We start from the raw sequence: 19462 nt of genomic DNA on the forward strand, positions 1-19462 counted from the left end.
TGGGCAAAAATACCCCAAGTAAGAACTGAAAGATTCTTAGCTTGTTATAAAAAGTGTTTACAAGCTGTGATACTCGCCAAAGGGGGTCTTACTATAAGTACTCACCATGTCGGGTTCCCAAACGTTTGCTTCAAGCCCTTTTCATTTGTTTGGTATTTTGTACCTGTGAATGATGGAAATCAAAATGTAAACTTGCTTAAAATATTAATGACGTGTGACATCTTTCACTTTTTGCCTTTTGGTGATCAGTTCATCTTCTGCTCACTTAACTATATTCACAGTAACAGACATTTTAAGCAAGCATGCTTCTCTGCCTCTCTCTCTCTCTATATATATATATATATATATAAATTAAAAATATATTATAATGCGCGTTATGTGACAAACCTCCAAAGTGTTGTATGTGGTGTGCCGACTGTATTTCAGTTCTCTTCTAACACGGCCAGTGCTGCGTATCTGCACCAGTTAACAGGTCAGGAGTATGTCAGCCAAGGTTCACTCCGTCATGCCTGCTGTTCTGGAAGCCATTAGCTGACTGAGGAGGCGCCACGTCCGATTTGCGAATCGTGTGGTATGGGTGCGCGTACTCAAAACATAACATATTTTTGGCAACATAAAAATGCAATTCGCAGCAGTGTCCAGTTCTCCTAATGTAATCGGATCACACTTTCCTAAATTCATATTGCAATGAGGGCATCTAGTGAGTACGGAACTACTTTTGTTGAGTATAATTAAATATAATTACATTATATTATCGTACAAGTCTTATATGATACCAAGATGATGCTGGCAAACATCACGTCTCCGTGGCCTCGCTCAACGCGCTATTCGTTTATGTTGAGGCAAACCCGCTTTTGTAGACGTGACGGTGCTGTACGTGGTGTGGCTGGCTTGCTGGTAAGGTAACTAGCCGAACCCTCAGTTTTTTTCCTATGGCCTGTAGTATTTATTGTATCAGTAATCACGTGATTACATGTGCCAGGTATTGGCGACTACCTGCTCTGACGCTGGCACCTTAGCGCCTTTCCTGGACAACACGAACAGTTGATGCGCGCATTTGCAGGTGTGCTTGAACGTGGGAGGCGGGGTTACGACACGTCAGGATGATGGCAGCTCTGCCAGCCAATGAGCGTCGGAGGCATCGTGTTTGCATATGTATGAGGTTGATTAGCATCGAGGCGCGTTCAAGAACTGACGTTTTCACGGTGATTGTTATTTATCAAGGATAAGTTGCGTAGAAGTGTGCATATGCCAAGTTTTATTAATTTATAAATCTGATTTTTTTAAAATTTCCTGTTTATTAGCGTGCTCATATTTTCACGCTCGGAATCACACAAAGTTTTATAAACGAGGCCCCAGGAGTGTGTGCCTGAATGTGTAAAATGGGCTGTCACCACTCCCAGGTTTGACTATTGCTGTGTTGCCATGTGCAGCATGAGCTTTGGCACCAATCGCTCTCAGAAGTATAAGAGTTTTAATAAATGGACGAATGGATACAATACATACAGTGCTGACTTTTTAAGTGCCTTGTAATAGGAGGCTTTGTGAAAGGAGGTTGATTGATTAACAGATCTGATAGACCCATTTACTTGCATGTTTGTAACTTACCCCAACAGGGGTTTTGGAGGCCTGTGCGTTAAACCAGGGGTAGGCCACGTCGGTCCTGGAGTGCCACAGTATGTGCAGGTTTTTGTTTCAACCCAGTTCCTTAACGAGAACTCAATTATTGCTGATGAAGCACATATTGCTTAAGTGACATTTTAATGCTTCATTTTAGTGGTCTCGCTTGTTAAGGTTCTCCAACCTTAATTGCTTATTTCAATCTTAAACTGCTGCATTCAGTGTTTTAATTGCTCCTTATTAGCAATAAGATGTAAAAGACAAAGCAGCCAGCAGTTCTCCAGCTAGCTTTTTTCCAATTACATCTGCGTGTGTTCATCATGCACGGTTTGATTTAATAAAACACTTAATAGAAAAATGTGACAGACTGAAAATGATCTGTTTTAGGCTTCAAATCATTTGGATGATATCCTTGGAAAGGAAAAAAATCTACGATATAAAAGCCTTACATTGCACAGACTAACAAGCCATAAAATTAAATAAGGTCTGAGATTGGCAATGATTGGTTTCTAATTAAGCAATTGGGTTGAATGAAAACCTGTAGCCACTGCGGCTCACCAGGACCGACATTGCCTACCCCTGTTTTACATCTTATTGCTAATAAGGAGCAATTAAAACACTGAATGCAGCAGTTTAAGATTGAAATAAGCAATTAAGGTTGGAGAACCTTAACAAGCGAGACCACTAAAATGAAGCATTAAAATGTCACTTAAGCAATATGTGCTTCATCAGCAATAATTGAGTTCTCGTTAAGGAACTGGGTTGGAACAAAAACCTTCACATACTGTGGCACTCCAGGACCGACGTTGCCTACCCCTGCGTTAAACAGCTGACAAGTGTGCCCAAATCAGCAATATGTGTTTGAGGGAAGCCTTCTTACGGTTCCAGTGAACGCACTCACCCAGCAGTCGAGGGGCAGCACATGAGAGCAGTTTCACAATCTCTGTCCAGGATGACAAAGTGTCTTGTGTGCTGCCTGTTGATTGGAGCCAACTGGGAGTCCCTGGGAAGTGCTGGGAATGGATCGGCATGCCAGCGTGGAGCTCTGCTCTAATTACAGGTTTGAATGTAATCTTGGGAAACAGCGGGCACAGCCGTGTGTGAGTGGATTTGCATGAAGTGGTCTGGGGTGGAAGAGGAAGGGAGGGGGGGGGGGGTGCGTGTGCAATGTATTACAATAGTATTTTACTCCCACCCCTGTAATTACATTTTGTTTTGATCAGTTTTGTGCGTATCCTCTAAACACTGTAGAGCGGTTAGTCCTAACCCTGTCCTTTAAGCCTGACACTTTTGCTAAGATTTCTTAACGAAAGAATTACATCTTTATACAATGTCAGGGAATACGTGGTGGGGGGGGATTGGAGAATATCAGGGGCACCACACACAAACATAACAGCAATAACGTAGCCAATTAGTTTGGCTCTGCCTTTTGCCAGTGATTTGGTGTCATTTATAAGGCCTCTGGCCTTGAGACCTCATGGTTGCTGGTCCTGTTCCCACCACTGACTCACTGTGTGGACCTTACCTCATTTCACTTGACTTTGAATCACTTAGAAAAAGTACATGCAAACAATTGTGCTGCATTTTGTGTAAGGAGCCTTGGATGATATTCATTATAAAAAGGCACTATATAGAATAAAAGTCCCAGCTGAACGGACTGAACAGCTGGCTTGTTTCCCTCCTGTTACTTCATCTCCCTGCTTTACCAGCCAATGCATCACAGGACACCCGGGACACTAGCAGCACACTTTTAGAGATCAGCGTCCCAAGCGTACTGTCGGAAGAAGATTTTAAAGTCCAATAGCTCTGAGCCAGGCCCCTGCTATGCTGAATTCTTGAAAATTGTACAACATCCAATTTTCAGAATACAAGTACAACCTCATTTCCAAAAAAAGTTGGACACTGTGTAAAATGTAAATAAAAACAGAATGCATATGATTTGCAAGTCATTTAAACCCATATGTCAATGAAAATAGAACAAAGACAACAAATTAAATTATGAAACTGAGCAAAATGACACCTTTTATTGGCTAACTAAAAAGATTTCAATATGCATTACATCTTGCCTGAAGAAGGGGCCTGAGTTGCCTCGAAAGCTTGCATATTGTAATCTTTTTAGTTAGCCAATAAAAGGTGTCATTTTGCTTGGCTTTTCTTTACATTCATAATGGCTAACACGGTACAACACCCTAGTACTACATTATGAAACTGAGAAATTGTAAGAAAAACTATCTGTGCTCCCTGTCTAAGATGGGTTGAAATCTAAATAATCCACATAGACCTCAGTGTTCATGTTTGCAGTGAGCCAAGCAATGCAAATGTCTCTGTTATATGCCAATTGGTATGGGATTCATAAAAACAGTGTTGAAGTTTGTGAGGTCCCATCTGTTGGAATGACAAATGCAAGGCATGTGTCTCTGTTAAATGCCATTTGGTTTGGGATTAATAAAAAGCAGGTTTAATATTTGTGATGCACCAACTGTTGGTTGATTTCTAAAACTGTTTATTGATGTGCCATCTGTTGGAATGACAAATGCAATACATATGCTTCTGTTAAATGGCATTTGGTATGGGATTCGTAAAAGTAGTTTTAATGTTTGTGGTGCCCCATCTATTAGAATGACAAATGCAATGCTTTTTATTATAACAAATGTTTGTGATGTGCCATCTGTTGGAATGACAAATGCAATGCATGTTATTACAAGAATTGTTTCCATCCATCCATCCATCCATTATACAACCCACTATATCCTAACTGCAAGGTCATGGGGGTCTGCTTGAGCCAATCCCAGCCAACACAGGGTGCAAGGCAGGAAACAAACACCAGGCAGGGCACCAGCCCACCGCAGGGCACACACCTACACACCAAGCACACACTAGGGACAATTTAGAATCGCCAGTCGACCTAACCTGTATGTCTTTAGACTGTGGGAGGAAACAGGAACACCCGGAGGAAATCCACGCAGACACAGGGAGAACATGCAAACTCCACGCAGGGAGGACACGGGAAGTGAACCCGGGTCTCCTAACTGTGAGGCAAAGAATTGTTTCTGATGCACCATTTGTTGGAAACTCCAATGCAATGAATTTTATTGTTGAAATATTTGAAATGTGTCATCTGTTTGAATGACCAATGCAATGCATGTGTCTCTGTTAAATGCCATTTAGTATGGGATTCGTACAAGCAGTTTTAATACTTGCGGTGCCCCGTCTATCGGAATGGCAAATGCAATGCATTTTATTATAACAAATGTTTGTGATGTGCCATCTGTTGGAATGGAAAATGCAATGCATGTGTTTCTGTTAAATACCATTTGGTATTGAATTTATAAAAGCAGTGTTAATGTTTGTGATGCACCATTTGTTGGAATGACCAAAACAACAGAAATGTATCTATTAAATGCCATTTTTTATGGGATTCGGAAAAGCTGTGGTTTATGATTTGCCATCTGTTGGAATGACAAATGCAATGTATTTTCTTATAACAAGTGTTTGTGATACTCCATCTGGTGAAAAGACAAATGCATTTTTATTACTTAATTACTTTATTTATTTTAATTATTATGTATTATTTAGGGCGGCACAGTGGCACAGTGGGTAGCGCTGCTGCCTCGCAGTTGGGTGACCTGGGGACCTGGGTTCGCTTCCTGGGTCCTCCCTGCGTGGAGTTTGCATGTTCTCCCCGTGTCTGCATGGGTTTCCTCCCACAGTCCAAAGACATGCAGGTTAGGTGGATTGGTGATTCTAAATTGGCCCTAGTGTGTGCTTGGTGTGTGGGTGTGTGTCCTGCGGTGGGTTGGCACCCTGCCCGGGATTGGTTCCTGCCTTGTGCGCTGTGTTGGCTGGGATTGGCTCCAGCAGACCCCCGTGACCCTGTGTTCGGATTCAGCGGGTTGGAAAATGGATGGATGGAAATCACCACACACGCCACAATCCACCAACAACAATAATCAATAATAATACAACAATAATCCTCCACTCCCAGCAGCTTCGTCACCCAACCTCCCAACTCTGGCTCTCCTTGCTGGGTCTCCAACAGTCCTTTATATATTCCATGACCCGGAAGTGCTTCTTCTCTTCCTCCGGGTCAAACGCCACATCATCCTTCCTCAAGTCTCCCGGAAGTACTGTGGGTTTCCGTCCTCGTGACTCCGAAGTACTTCCGGGTTGTAGGAGAAGTAGAAGTCCCCAGGTCCTTTATGAGCTCCTCCTGGCGGCACCTATGGCACCCAACAGGGCTGAGAAAATGGACTCCATGTCCCATGATGCCCTGCGGGAATCCGGGGTACATTTACCGTCCAGAGGAGCTGCCACCTAGCGTCCTGGGGGAGGCAGTCTTGGAAAGGCTGCCCTTCTCCACTCTTCCCGTTCTGGGACGTCCCAGCCTGGATTGAGCTGCCGGCCGTCTATCACACTATCTCACTATATAAAAGCTGTCCGGATTGTCCTTCCGTCCCGTGAGTGCAAAGCGTAGCGATATTTCCGCTTATCACAGACTTACTACTTGCGGCTTGCCGTACGAAGCGACTCCCGTGAGTGCAAAGCGTAGCGGTGACCAAATTAATGAGTTGTGGTACATGAATTTTATTTTTCATTGTAAAATATCAAATTGATCTACATATTAAATTGCCTTAAGAAGTGGTCGACTTAAAAGTCGGGTGAGCCTAGTCAAATATAAAAAGCTGAGAATCCTCTTTCCCCAGAGTTGTCTCCTTAACGTTTACTTCCTAACTTTCATGCCTTTCTCTGAACAGGAGCCATTGTTGCTGTCTGAATCTCCATCTGTCTGTGTGTCTCTGCATAAAGGGAGGACGACCCAACCATGCCTGCCGCTCACGTGGCCCTCATTTCTGTGTTTGTTCACCTGCAGGTGAGGAGCAGCTGATTGAGCAAGTCCTGTACTCTGGGATGTTAAATCCCGGAGATCAGTGGCAGCCCCTGAGTCATCACAGTCGGGTGGCCAGCGTGGACTATAAAGTGCGGTTCCGCTGCTCGGAGAACTACTTTGGGTCAGCCTGTAACAAGTTCTGCCGGGCCAGGGATGACTTCTTTGGCCACCATAACTGCGACCCCAGTGGGAACAAGGTGTGCATGGAAGGCTGGACGGGCCCAGAGTGCCGGCAAGGTGAGCCAATTAAACAACGGGCTGATGTTTTGGTGACAGTTTACAGTGTCATAGTTCAGCCAGGGTCCCTTCCCCTGGTTGGAGTTCAAAGTTTTTTATCATCTAAGTCATTTTTATGCCATTTTTTTTGTTAGTTGATTATGTGCATTATTCTTCATTTTTGATCATGTCTATAAACTGCCTGTGTTATGTCCCATGTGTTTTGTGGGTGGTCCCTCCCAAGAGGCGGGGCCAGCTGCCTGCCAATCAATACCAGGAACTGCCCTAAAACTCTGGAGGGTCTCCCACAGCTCCTGGTGGTTCATTTCGAGCGTACATGGGAGTGGTGAATTTATTTGTGCTCTATTATACTTTTTGTGATTTATGGATTTTTTTGACCTCCTCTCTTTTCATTTTTATCATCTTTGGATTCTTTGCTGGGGCTTTTTTTGCTTGTGTTTCAGGTGATTCCATTTTCCCTCTCTGCTCCAAGGAGCTTCATTGTTATTGCAATACACTTTCTGAAGACTAAATCTTTATTTTATTATTATTCAGTGCTTACCCTAACTACTAGCCGGGGTTAGATGGTGATATCCCCCTCTAATGGGCATTTTTAGATGTGCCTTTGGAACCTGTTGGGATTTAGGTGCTTCGGGACTCCTTTAGTAAGGGAGTGAGTGTTGTTAAAGGAGTACGCCATCCAGAAACAATATTTGCTGAAATGTTACTCACTCCATGTGCTCTGTTGTGATGGCCGAGTAAAAATTGAAAGCTTGTGTTTTCATGCAGAAGAGAGGTAAGAACGTTTACGATTCCATGTCTGTGGTAGGGGAGCCAGTGCAGTACAACAGGAAAACGTCAATGAAATTTCAATGAAAAAAAATCTCTGGTTACTTGTGCCGCGTAATCCACATATAAAGTCGCCCAGTTGCTTACTCACGACGTCCAAAATGTGTATTTTCATTAAAATATTTTTAAATAAACCGCTTCTGGAAAGCACTCTCATGAATGAGGAAGGAAAATGTGTATGTGTGTGCAGACTGCGCATGAAGCTTTCAGGGCATCCAATAAATAAGAAGGAGTCCTGACCAATGGAACTGGGGGGCAGCTGGGTCTTCATGTCAAACGCTTGTACATAATGCACACGTGCATGTCTCTTCATCGTTCATGAGAGTGCTTTACAGAAGCAGTTTATTTAAAAATATTTTAGTGAAAGTCATTACAGAGGGACATGAGCAGTAGACAGGCTTGGGTGGATTTGTGGCAGATGACATTTAATGTCAGTAAATGTAAAGTATTACACATAGGAAGTAAAAATGTTAGGTTTGGATACACAATGGGCGGTCTGAAAATCAAGAGTACACCTTAGGAGAAGGATTTAGGAGTCGTAGTGGACTCTATGTTATTAACTGTCAGACAGTGTTCAGAAGCCATTAAGAAGGCTAACAGAGTGTCAGGTTATATAGCGCCTTGACGTGTGGAGTACAAGTCACAGGAGGTGCTGCTCAAGTGTTATAACACACTGGTGAGGCCTCATCTGGAGTACTGGGTGCAGTTTTGGTCTCCAGGCTACAAAAAGAACATAACAGCACTAGAAAAGGTCCAGAGAAGAGTGACGAGGCTGATTGAGGGCTACAGGGGATGAGTTATGAGGAAAGATTAAAAGAGCTGAGCCTTTACAGTTTAAGACAAAGAAGATTAAGAGGAGACCCGACTGAAGTGTTTAAAATTATGAAAGGAATTAGTCCAGTGGATCAAGACTGTGACATTAAAATGAGTTCATCAAGAACACGGGGACACAGTTGGAAACTTGATAAAGGTAAACTTCGTACAAAAATTAGGAGGTTCTGCTTCACACAGAGAACCACAGACTCACGGAATAAGAGAGCAATTCATGTGGTAGACAGGAGGACTTTACAGACTTTCAAAACTTGACTTGATGTTATTTTGGAGGAATAAAGTGGATAGGAAAGAAGAGCTTTGTGAGGCCTACTGTTCTAACTTTCAGCTCTTATTGACTGCTGGGATTTAAATGTAACAAATTTTCTCTAGAAACTGGTGATGTTCCACATGTGTACTGCCTTATTAACTCAGAATTTCTGTTCCACGGCACTTATCTGACTTTCATTTTTGCTTTGAAATTGCAGCCATTTGTAAGCCTACCTGCCACCTGGTCCATGGTTATTGTGAATTGCCTGGAGAATGCAGGTAAGAGATTGTTTTCCATGTATCGGAAATCTTTTCTGCCACATTTATGAGCAAAAGTTAGACATTAGGAATACATCAGAAATACCACAAATATTCAGGACAGAAAAATGTGACACATTTGTTTTTTGGCCAAAAGAGTAAGAGTGATCATTTTTGAACAAATGTGATAGATAGATAGATAGATAGATAGATAGATAGATAGATAGATAGATAGATAGATAGATAGATAGATAGATAGATATGAAGGCACTATATAATAGATAGATAGATAGATAGATAGATAGATAGATAGATAGATAGATATGAAAGGCACTATATGATAGATAGATAGATAGATAGATAGATAGATAGATATGAAAGGCACTATATGATAGGTAGATAGATAGATAGATATGAAAGGCACTATATAATAGATAGATAGATAGATAGATAGATAGATAGATAGATAGATAGATAGATAGATAGATAGATAGATAGATAGATAGATATGAAAGGCACTATATAATAGATAGATAGATAGATAGATAGATAGATAGATAGATAGATAGATAGATAGATAGATAGATAGATAGATAGATATGAAGGCACTATATGATAGATAGATAGATAGATAGATAGATAGATAGATAGATAGATATGAAGGCACTATATAATAGATAGATAGATAGATAGATAGATAGATAGATAGATAGATAGATAGATAGATATGAAAGGCACTATATGATAGATAGATAGATAGATAGATAGATAGATAGATAGATAGATAGATAGATAGATAGATATGAAAGGCACTATATGATAGGTAGATAGATAGATAGATAGATATGAAAGGCACTATATAATAGATAGATAGATAGATAGATAGATAGATAGATAGATAGATAGATAGATAGATAGATAGATAGATAGATAGATATGAAGGCACTATATGATAGATAGATAGATAGATAGATAGATAGATAGATAGATAGATAGATAGATAGATAGATATGAAAGGCACAATATAATAGATAGATAGATAGATAGATAGATAGATAGATAGATAGATAGATAGATAGATATGAAGGCACTATATAATAGATAGATAGATAGATAGATAGATAGATAGATAGATAGATAGATAGATAGATAGATAGATAGATATGAAAGGCACTATATGATAGATAGATAGATAGATAGATAGATAGATAGATATGAAAGGCACTATATGATAGATAGATAGATAGATAGATAGATAGATAGATAGATAGATAGATAGATAGATAGATAGATATGAAAGGCACTATATAATAGATAGATAGATAGATAGATAGATAGATAGATAGATAGATAGATAGATAGATATGAAAGGCACTATATGATAGATAGATAGATAGATAGATAGATAGATAGATAGATAGATAGATAGATATGAAAGGCACTATGATGATAGATAGATAGATAGATAGATAGATAGATAGATAGATAGATAGATAGATAGATAGATAGATAGATAGATAGATATGAAAGGCACTATATAATAGATAGATAGATAGATAGATAGATATGAAAGGCACTATATGATAGATAGATAGATAGATAGATAGATAGATAGATAGATAGATAGATAGATAGATAGATAGATAGATAGATAGATAGATAGATAGATATGAAAGGCACTATATGATAGATAGATAGATAGATAGATAGATAGATAGATAGATAGATAGATAGATAGATAGATAGATAGATAGATAGATAGATAGATAGATAGATAGATAGAACTTCATGTGTCCCCAGGGGGACATTTGTCAATTACAATGAAATCTGCACCACATTAAAGTGAAGGGTCCAAAGACTTTCTGAATGCACTTACTGGCCTCCTGTGACTCAGATGTTTAATCTCGCCATTGTATGTTGCTCTGTATGCCATGCTGAAAGAAAAGTATATTTGTGTGTAAAGCAATGAGCTCAAAGCACATGTGGTGATGACTTAAGCCTACAGTCTTTGCATCTGAGCCGAGCAGGACGCAGGTCTGCTGTTTCAGAGACTCCCCTTTGTGCCCTTTAGGTTTCGCCTTTTCTTATTGTCCTGTAGGAATGCAGCCAACACCCTGCAGTGGTCTCCCAGCTGGTTCTTTTCCATTTTTTTTTAACTGTTTATACTTTAAGTGCTACAACAAAGATGAAATGATGGCATATATAGCGGAAGGAACAAGTGCGCCAGACATTAAAAAAAAAAAAAACGAAACCCTAGAAGAATAATCGTTGGACAATAGCAGGGGTTGATCCTCCGGAGCCTGGCTCGTCTGGCCCTGAGATGGAAAGCGTTAGGTTTGATTTGTTGCTCTCAATTAGTTGTTTCCAACATGAAATGCCCTGACTTGCTGGAGTGTTGAGTGGCCTGAGAAACAAGAACTGTTTATCAAGATGGGACATCCTGCAGACTTCCTGTTAAGGGTCTACTGCTAGAGCGGATGTGATTTTTTTCATAGCCAAAATGCGGCAATTTGTACAGTCGCATAAAACGGAAGCCGGCAGAGCAGCGGGCACATCAAAATACATCAAGAGGTTCCGTACTTTCCAAAAAATGAGCTTCCCACTCCTGCAGAAACAGCAGGGGCCTCATGTATAAAACCTCTCTTAGATTACTTATTCAAATTTTGCTTACGCTCAAAGGAAAAAAGAGTATGTACAACAAAATTGGATTTATAAAACCATACGTATGCCACGTGAAGTTCCTTTCTAAATCTCAGATTCAAATAAAACAATGCGCTTGTGCCCGCCCTTTTAGCCACTCCCGATGACCTCCCTCCAGGAGCCATGTATGGCTTAAAAAAGAGCCTATTTTGAATATTCATGACCTAATTACCATCTAAATTTGGCCTTGTACCTGAGTGACATCCTTACTACAAATCACAGGAGAATATTGGAAACAGAGCTTAAGAGAATGTGATCTTGACTAAAGTGAACCTTCTTTTTGATGGTCCCTCTGCAAGAGTCAAAAATAAGAGAAGGAAACGAGTGGGAGAAACTGAGTGGAGAGAGCAGTAGCAGTGTGCCATCATGCAGCACCCAAACTGCCACCAGTACCCAGCCTGGACTGACACAGCCTGTATGCGCAGAATGAACTTGTAAAAAAACAGAATCATTTTGCCAAGTAAATGTCAACAGTGCCATACATACAACATCCAAACATCTTTAGCAGGGTCTGGCTCATCCATGTGTCTGTGCCATTTTGGGTGGTACTGCACAAGCCATCACAATACGGCAAACCTTTTCTTGGGGATGAATGGCAGTGTGCCCCCCAACAAGTCATTTTCTAACACGCTTAATGCTGGGCAGGGTTGTGGAGTAGCTGGAGCCCTAACCAAGCAAGCATGAAGGGCAAAGTGGGAACAACCCCTGGACATCACAGTCAAACACCACCATACGCCTTTTAATAATCCAATGGCCTGTTCTGTCACCACCCCGTGAGCCTCACACTACGTCACCTCTACGTGTGGCGTTTTTGTGGATTGGTGAGTGGTGTGAAGAGCCAGGATCTGAGGGGGTACCCACTGTCACCTACCAAGAAAGATTATAGGAGTCGTGCCATGTGTTGGACGACATAACTGGTAATGACAAAGTTAGCTGTTTAGGAAGGTAGTGCCAATGGCAGGCTACACCAAAGGTGAGTTTTCAGGGATCACTCATGGTTATAAGCTGATTTAGACTTCCTAGCGCTGCCGTCTCGAAACTGTGTTCTGGATTGGAGCCTACTTTACATTGACGGATCATTCAGAAATCACCCAATCCATGAAGGTTTTAACAAATGTTGGGTCGTTGGCAATGGGAGTTTTTCCACCTAAGGCATGTCACGCTCTCTGTATGGGACGGTCTAATTAAGATGCTACCCAGATACACCCCATTTCTTAATGGTCGGAGTATGCAAGCTGAGATCAAAAGGCAATTTGCAGTGATTGCTAATTTTCTAATGTTATCGTCACAGTCAGGACCGTCTTAATGCATGGGCAGTTGACTGGGGGCCCCACGAGCATAGGGGTTCCATGCTAATCTATGTATGTAGTGACTTGCTGTCAATAAATAAATACAATACTATACTAAACTAAACTAAATACTTGTTATTGTGTTACAAGTGGACATTGGCATCCACCTCTGATGTAGTATCACAGTCATCTCTGCCACCTCACGTGCCTGTATGTATACGGATCTCACGCGCTACATCACGTAAAAGCAGATATGTTAACATCACTTCAACTCTATTCTCTGCAAAGAAATTTCACAAATGTTTGTGTTGAACACGTGATTAATAATAAATAATTCATAGGCATTTCATACTGTGCCATCTCCATCTGTATGCTTTACCAATTGAGTATCATTTATATTGTACGTTGACATTTTTGTGTTTTTCAAGGCTCGTGTTATATTATTCAGGCATTTGTGTTGATGAATGTTTGCTGTACAGCATGTTTTTTAAACACTGATTTTGTTTTGAAGTACCAATACAATAAATATATCTTTAATTATATACATTTTTATTCCTGTGAGTGGTTGTGTAGGTAGGGGCTTCAGTGCACTGCTTTGCCCAGGGGCCTATAATGCGGTTAAGACGGCCCTGGTCACAATTGATCGCAGACATGTTGCATTAAAAGTGCCATCACAGTATTAGAACATACAAGCATAAGAAATTTGACAAACGAGAGGAGACCATTCAGTCCATCAGGACAGTTTGTTTAGCTAGTGGCTTAACTGTCCCAGGGCGGCACGGTGGCGCAGTGGGTAGCGCTGCTGCCTCGCAGTTGGGAGACCTGGGGTCCTGGGTTCGCTTCTCGGGTCCTCCCTGCGTGGAGTTTGCATGTTCTCCCCGTGTCTGCGTGGGTTTCCTCCCACAGTCCAAAGACATGCAGGTTAGGTGGATTGGCGATTCTAAATTGGCCCTAGTGTGTGGGTGTGTTTGTGTGTGTCCTGCGGTGGGTTGGCACCCTGCCCAGGATTGGTTCCTGCCTTGTGCCCTGTGTTGGCTGGGGTTGGCTCCAGCAGACACCCGTGACCCTGTGTTCGGATTCAGCGGGTTGGAAAATGGATGGATGGATAAACTGTCCCAACATCTAGATCATCTGGATTCTTCTTAAAGATTGTCGAGGTTTCTGCTTCAACTCCATGTCTTGGTAGTTTGTTCCAGAGTCCCACAACTCTTTGTGTTAAGATGTGCTTCCTGGCTTCTGTTTTAAATCCACTTCTCCTTAATTTCCGTTGATGAGTACGTGGTTCATGGTTTAGTTGATAGAATTCTCTTGGATCGCCTTTATCAATGCCTTTGAGGATTTTGAAGACCTGGATGAAGTCCCCCCACAGTCACCTCTGCTCAGACTAAACAGGTTTAATTCTCTGAGTCTGTCACAGTAGCATATATCCTTAAGTCCCATGATGCACTTGGTTGTTCTCCTCTGCACAGCTTCACGTGCTGCTATGTCTTTCTTGTACTGTGGAGACCAGAACTGCACACAACACTCCAGATGTGGTCTTATTTTGTAATCTGACCATAACGCCCATTGACTCAAATTCAGCAGGTGTTTTATGAACTAACCTAATATTTTATTAGCCTTTTCAGTTGCTTCTGTACACTGCTTAGTCAATGAAAACGTTGTGTCAAAATAAACCCCTAAATCCTTTTCAGATGTTACATCCTGTAAGCTCAGTGTCTCCCATCTTGCATTTATAATTTACTAAATTAAATTTAGTAAATTATACTAAATTATAAACTGTACTAAATTATACTCCGCCCACGTAGTAGTGAAACAGGACAGGCTTTAAAAATCAATAAAAAAAGTTTAAAAATGTAATCGTTTTTATTGAGAAGATTTTACATTGATAGCTTTCATATCCAAGGACCTCTTGATATACAAGACTAGCCATCCCCTGTGGCTTTGCTCGCGTATTAGTGAAACAGGACAGTGGGGAGGGCCCCGCCCAGCTCTCTACTCCTGACGTTACTCTTCCCACTCCCCTCGGCCCGCAGTCTCAGTCTCGGTTTACTGTGAATATATCACTCCTGCAAGCGAACTTTGATAGATAGATAGATAGATAGATAGATAGATAGATAGATAGATAGATACTTTATTAATCCCAATGGGAAATTCACATTCTTCAGCAGCAGCATACTGATACAATAAATAATATTAAATTAAAGAATGATAATAATACAGGTGAAAAAAAAAAAAAAAAACAGACAATAACTATGTATAATGTTAAATATTAACGTTTACCCCCCCGGGTGGAATTAAAGAGTCGCATAGTTTGGGGGAGGAACGATCTCCTCAATCTGTCAGTGGAGCAGGACAGTGACAGAAGTCTGTCGCTGAAGCTGCTCTTCTGTCTGGAGATGACATTATTTAGTGGATGCAGTGGATTCTCCATAATTGATAGGAGCCTGCTGAGCGCCCTTCGCTCTGCCACAGATGTTAAACTGTCCAGCTCCATGCCAACAATAGAGCCTGCCTTCCTCACCAGTTTGTCCAGGCGTGAGGCGTCTTTCCTCTTAATGCTGCCTCCCCAGCACACCACTGCGTAGAAGAGGGCGTTCGCCACAACTGTTTGATAGAACATCTGCAGCATCTTATTGCAGATGTTGAAGGAAGCCAGCCTTCTAAGGAAGTATAACCGGCTCTGTCCTTTCTTGCACAGCGCATCAGTATTGGCAGTCCAGTCTAATTTATCATCCAGCTGCACTCCCAGATATTTATAGGTCTGCACCATCTGCACACAGTCACCTTTGATGATTCTTAGCGCAATGAGAGAAGTTGCAAAATCAACCGGAATGTTCGAGGAAATTATAGAAAAAAAAAGATCTAAATCCGTTAAGTAGTTCTCTCGTTCGCTAACTAAGCAGAGTTAAGGTTATGCCCCGAGGCAGATGCGTGAGTGAGGAGGGCCCCGCAGCCCGATGATTTTCTCTTGGATTCGCACTAATAAATCGGTACCACTAGCGAACTATGATACTTAGCGTGATGAGATAAGTCGCCAAATCAACTTAATGTTCAAGCAAATTATAGAAAAAAAACACGATCTAAATCCGTTAAGTAGTTCTCTCGTTCGCTAACTAAGCGGAGTTAAGGTTACGCACCGAGGCAGATGCGTGAGTGAGGAGGGCCCCGCAGCCCGATGAGTCTCCTCTCGGATTCACGCTAATAAATCGGTACTGCAAGCGAACTATGATACTTAGTGCGATGAGAAAGTCGCAAAATCAACGCAATGTTCAAGCAAATTATAGAAAAAAACCCGATCTAAATTCGTTTAGTTGTTCTCTCGTGAAAAGCGGACAGACAGACAGACAGACTTTGGATTTTATATATATAGTAGCCATCCCCCGCGGCTTCGCCCATGTACTAGTAAAACAGGACAGTGAAGAGGGCCCTGCCAGACTCCCCCACTCCTGACGTCACACTTCCCCTCTGTCTCGGATTAGCACGAATATATCACTCCTGCAAGCGAACTATAATTCTTAGCGCAATGAAAGAAGTCGCAAAATCAACCGGAATGTTCAAGCAAATTATAGAAAAAAAAAAGATCTAAATCCGTTAAGTTGTTCTCTCGTTCGCTAACTAAGCGGAGTTAAGGTTATGCCCCGAGGCAGACGCGTAAGTAAGGAGGGCCCCGCAGCCCAATGAGTTTCTCTTGGATTCGCACTAATAAATAGGTACCACAAGCGAACTATGGTACTTAGTGCGATGAGAAAGTTGCAAAATCAAAGGAATGTTCAAGTAAATTATAGAAAAAAAACCCGATCTAAATCCGTTAAGTAGTTCTCGCGTGAAAAGCGGACAGACATACAAACGGGTCTAAAAAAACTATAAGAAATTTATGCTTGGAACACGAAATTTTTAAAACTGTTTCTTAGCGAGCACCTGGGCAAAGGGTAACATACTTTCCAAATTTCAAGTCTCAAGTCCTCATGGTTTGGGAGATTTCGTGAAGAGTGAGCCAGTGGTATTTGGCTTTTATATATATACTAGACATTAAGCCCGTTACAATAACGGGTGCTAGAACAGTAATCCGTAAACATTAGTAGGAACAGTCTACAGTCTATATTAAATGGCAAGGGACCTTTTACCTCATTAAATTTTTTCCATAAAATGCCTGTAATTTTCTCTGACAGTAATACTGCCTTTGCTGTCCGTAATATGCGTTTAATTTTCTGTCACAACAGTGGGCAATCAGCAAATTCTCCCCAGCAACTGATGTAATGTGCGCAAAAATAAATCTACTTTTACTTTACACTTTACCGGGCCAAGCTTCTTAATCACAAATGTGACATCCTCAGAGTGAACACTTGCACAACAATGGGGAAACTGGTCTCCGCGTCTCAGTACCTGATTGGATTTTTCGTGTTTTCTGTTTTAGGTCTTACCTCATTTACCGAAATCCGAATGGATCTGCCGCGCGATATTTTATAGGTCCCGCCCTCTCTGTCTTGTGTGACGCGTCAGGCGGCCTTTGAAGCATCTGCTTTGAAAGCGTCGCACCGTGCCCCGCGCATGCGCACTTCACCAGAAGACACACACACACAGACACTGGATGCACACAGGGGTTTTATTAAAGAGGATAGATTATTGGTTTTGCTATCAGGGGCAAGAATGTAGCTGTGATCTCTTTGCGAAAAATATAAAAAGTTGGCAAGGTATCTCTGGTCAAGCGGAAGGTAGGTACAATCCAACGTCAAACGTTGGCACAATATCTGATCGCATTCAGCGTCCTCCATGTGGGGAGAAGGGCTCGTGGCCAATGAGCAGCTACCCTCTAAAACACGTGTAGCCAGTTCAGGTGGTTCAAGCATCCAATTAGGATGCCTCCTGGACGCATACCCCTCAGTGTTGTTTTCGGGAATATCCAACCAGAGGGGGACTTTGGGGCAGATCTCAGACACATTGGAGAAATTATATCTCCCAGCTGGCCTGGGAGCACCACGATATCCCCCAGGAGAAGTTGGAGGAGGTGGTGGGGGGAAAAATGAACATCCAGGAATCTTTGCTTAGACTGCTGCCCACTTGAATGGGACCAGATAAACAGTAGAAAATGGAGATGGACGGTAAACTGTGACCTTCTGAGAAGTTGCTCTAAGGGTCCTACGTTTGGGCAGTAATAATATAACAATTGTGTTTTTTGCTCCCCCAGGTGTCACTATGGCTGGCAGGGTCCTTACTGCGATCGTTGTGTCCCTTACCCAGGCTGCGTCCATGGCTCCTGCTCAGAACCCTGGAAGTGTATGTGTGACACAAACTGGGGTGGGCTGCTCTGTGATAAAGGTAACAACTAATGTGGACCTCTATTTTTTTTCTTCTGTCCATTTCTGTACCTGGTTATCTCTTGTTCATGTATTCATTCTGCATAGCTGCCAGTTTATAACAAACAGGGATGGCTGAGACCTTTAAATATGAGAGGGTCATCTCTGTGTGAGGTCTGCATATTCTCCCTGTGCCCGCATGAATTATTCCCTGGTTCTTCCAGACTTCCCCCCTAAGATACAAATGTTAGGTTACCTGGCAACTCTAAATTGACCCCTTAAGTAAGAATTAACAGGCACTACAGTGGACTGGCACTGGGTTGGTTTCCATCTCATGCCAAGTGCTGTCAGACTGAGCAGCAGCTTCCCAAAACTCTGAAGTAGATATGCAGGTTAGAAAATGGATGACTTGGTGTTGAGAAGTGGTTCCTCATGCAAGATGTACTCTGCCATGCACCTGATAGATGTGGTAGAAATCATTGCCTTAAATATAAATTGCTCAAACAAATTAAAGGAACACTTTAAACACGCATTAGATCTCAATGGGAAAAAAATCCTGCTGGATATCTCTACTCATATGGACTGGTATGGTAATGTGTTTGGAACAAAAGAACGCCACATTATTTAATGGAAATGAAAATGATGAACCTGCAGAGGGCTGAATTCAAAGACACTCTGAAAATCAAAGGGAAAAAATGATGTGGCAGACAGGCGAGTCCATTTTGTTGAAATTTCATTGTAGCAACTCCAAGTCGTACTCAGGAGTTTGAATGGCTGGGGGTCGGGGGGCATGCTCCTAATGAGACGATGAATGGTGTCCTGGGGGTCTCCTCCCAGATCTGGACTAGGGCATCACTGAGCTCCTGGACAGGCTGAGGCGTCGGATGGACCCAAACATAATGTCCCACCCAGTGGTGTTCTACTGGATTGAGGTCAGGCGATTGAGCGTGGGGGCCAGTCAATGGTATCAATTCCTTCATCCTCCAGGAACTGCCTGCATACTCTCGCCACATGAGGCCAGGCATTGTCATGCACCAGGAGAAACCCAGGAGCCACTGCACCAGCATAGGGTCTGACAATGGGCCCAAGGATTTCATCATGATACCTAATGGCAGTCAAGGTGCCGTTGTCTAGCCTGTAGAGGTCTGTGTGTCCCTCCATGGATATGCCTCCCCAGATCATCACTGACCCACCACCAAACCGGTCATGCTGAACGATGTTACAGGCAGCATAACGTTCTCCTCTGCATCTCCAGACCCTTTCACGTC

The 19462-nt window shown here is 42.1% G+C and overlaps 1 protein-coding gene across 1 annotated transcript in view; it reads left to right on the forward strand.

Moving 5' to 3' along the window:
* The window catches only part of LOC114647652 (protein jagged-1b), a 254043-nt gene that overhangs the window by 165144 nt on the left and 69437 nt on the right, over positions 1-19462 (forward strand). Inside the window, exons 4-6 of the mRNA XM_051919226.1 lie at positions 6491-6745; positions 8872-8932; positions 18086-18216. Coding sequence (XP_051775186.1) covers positions 6491-6745; positions 8872-8932; positions 18086-18216 — 447 coding nt within the window. The remainder of the gene's footprint in view (positions 1-6490; positions 6746-8871; positions 8933-18085; positions 18217-19462) is intronic.

The sequence above is a fragment of the Erpetoichthys calabaricus genome, chromosome 1, assembly GCF_900747795.2.
Source record: "Erpetoichthys calabaricus chromosome 1, fErpCal1.3, whole genome shotgun sequence".
NCBI classification, from domain to species: domain Eukaryota; kingdom Metazoa; phylum Chordata; class Cladistia; order Polypteriformes; family Polypteridae; genus Erpetoichthys; species Erpetoichthys calabaricus.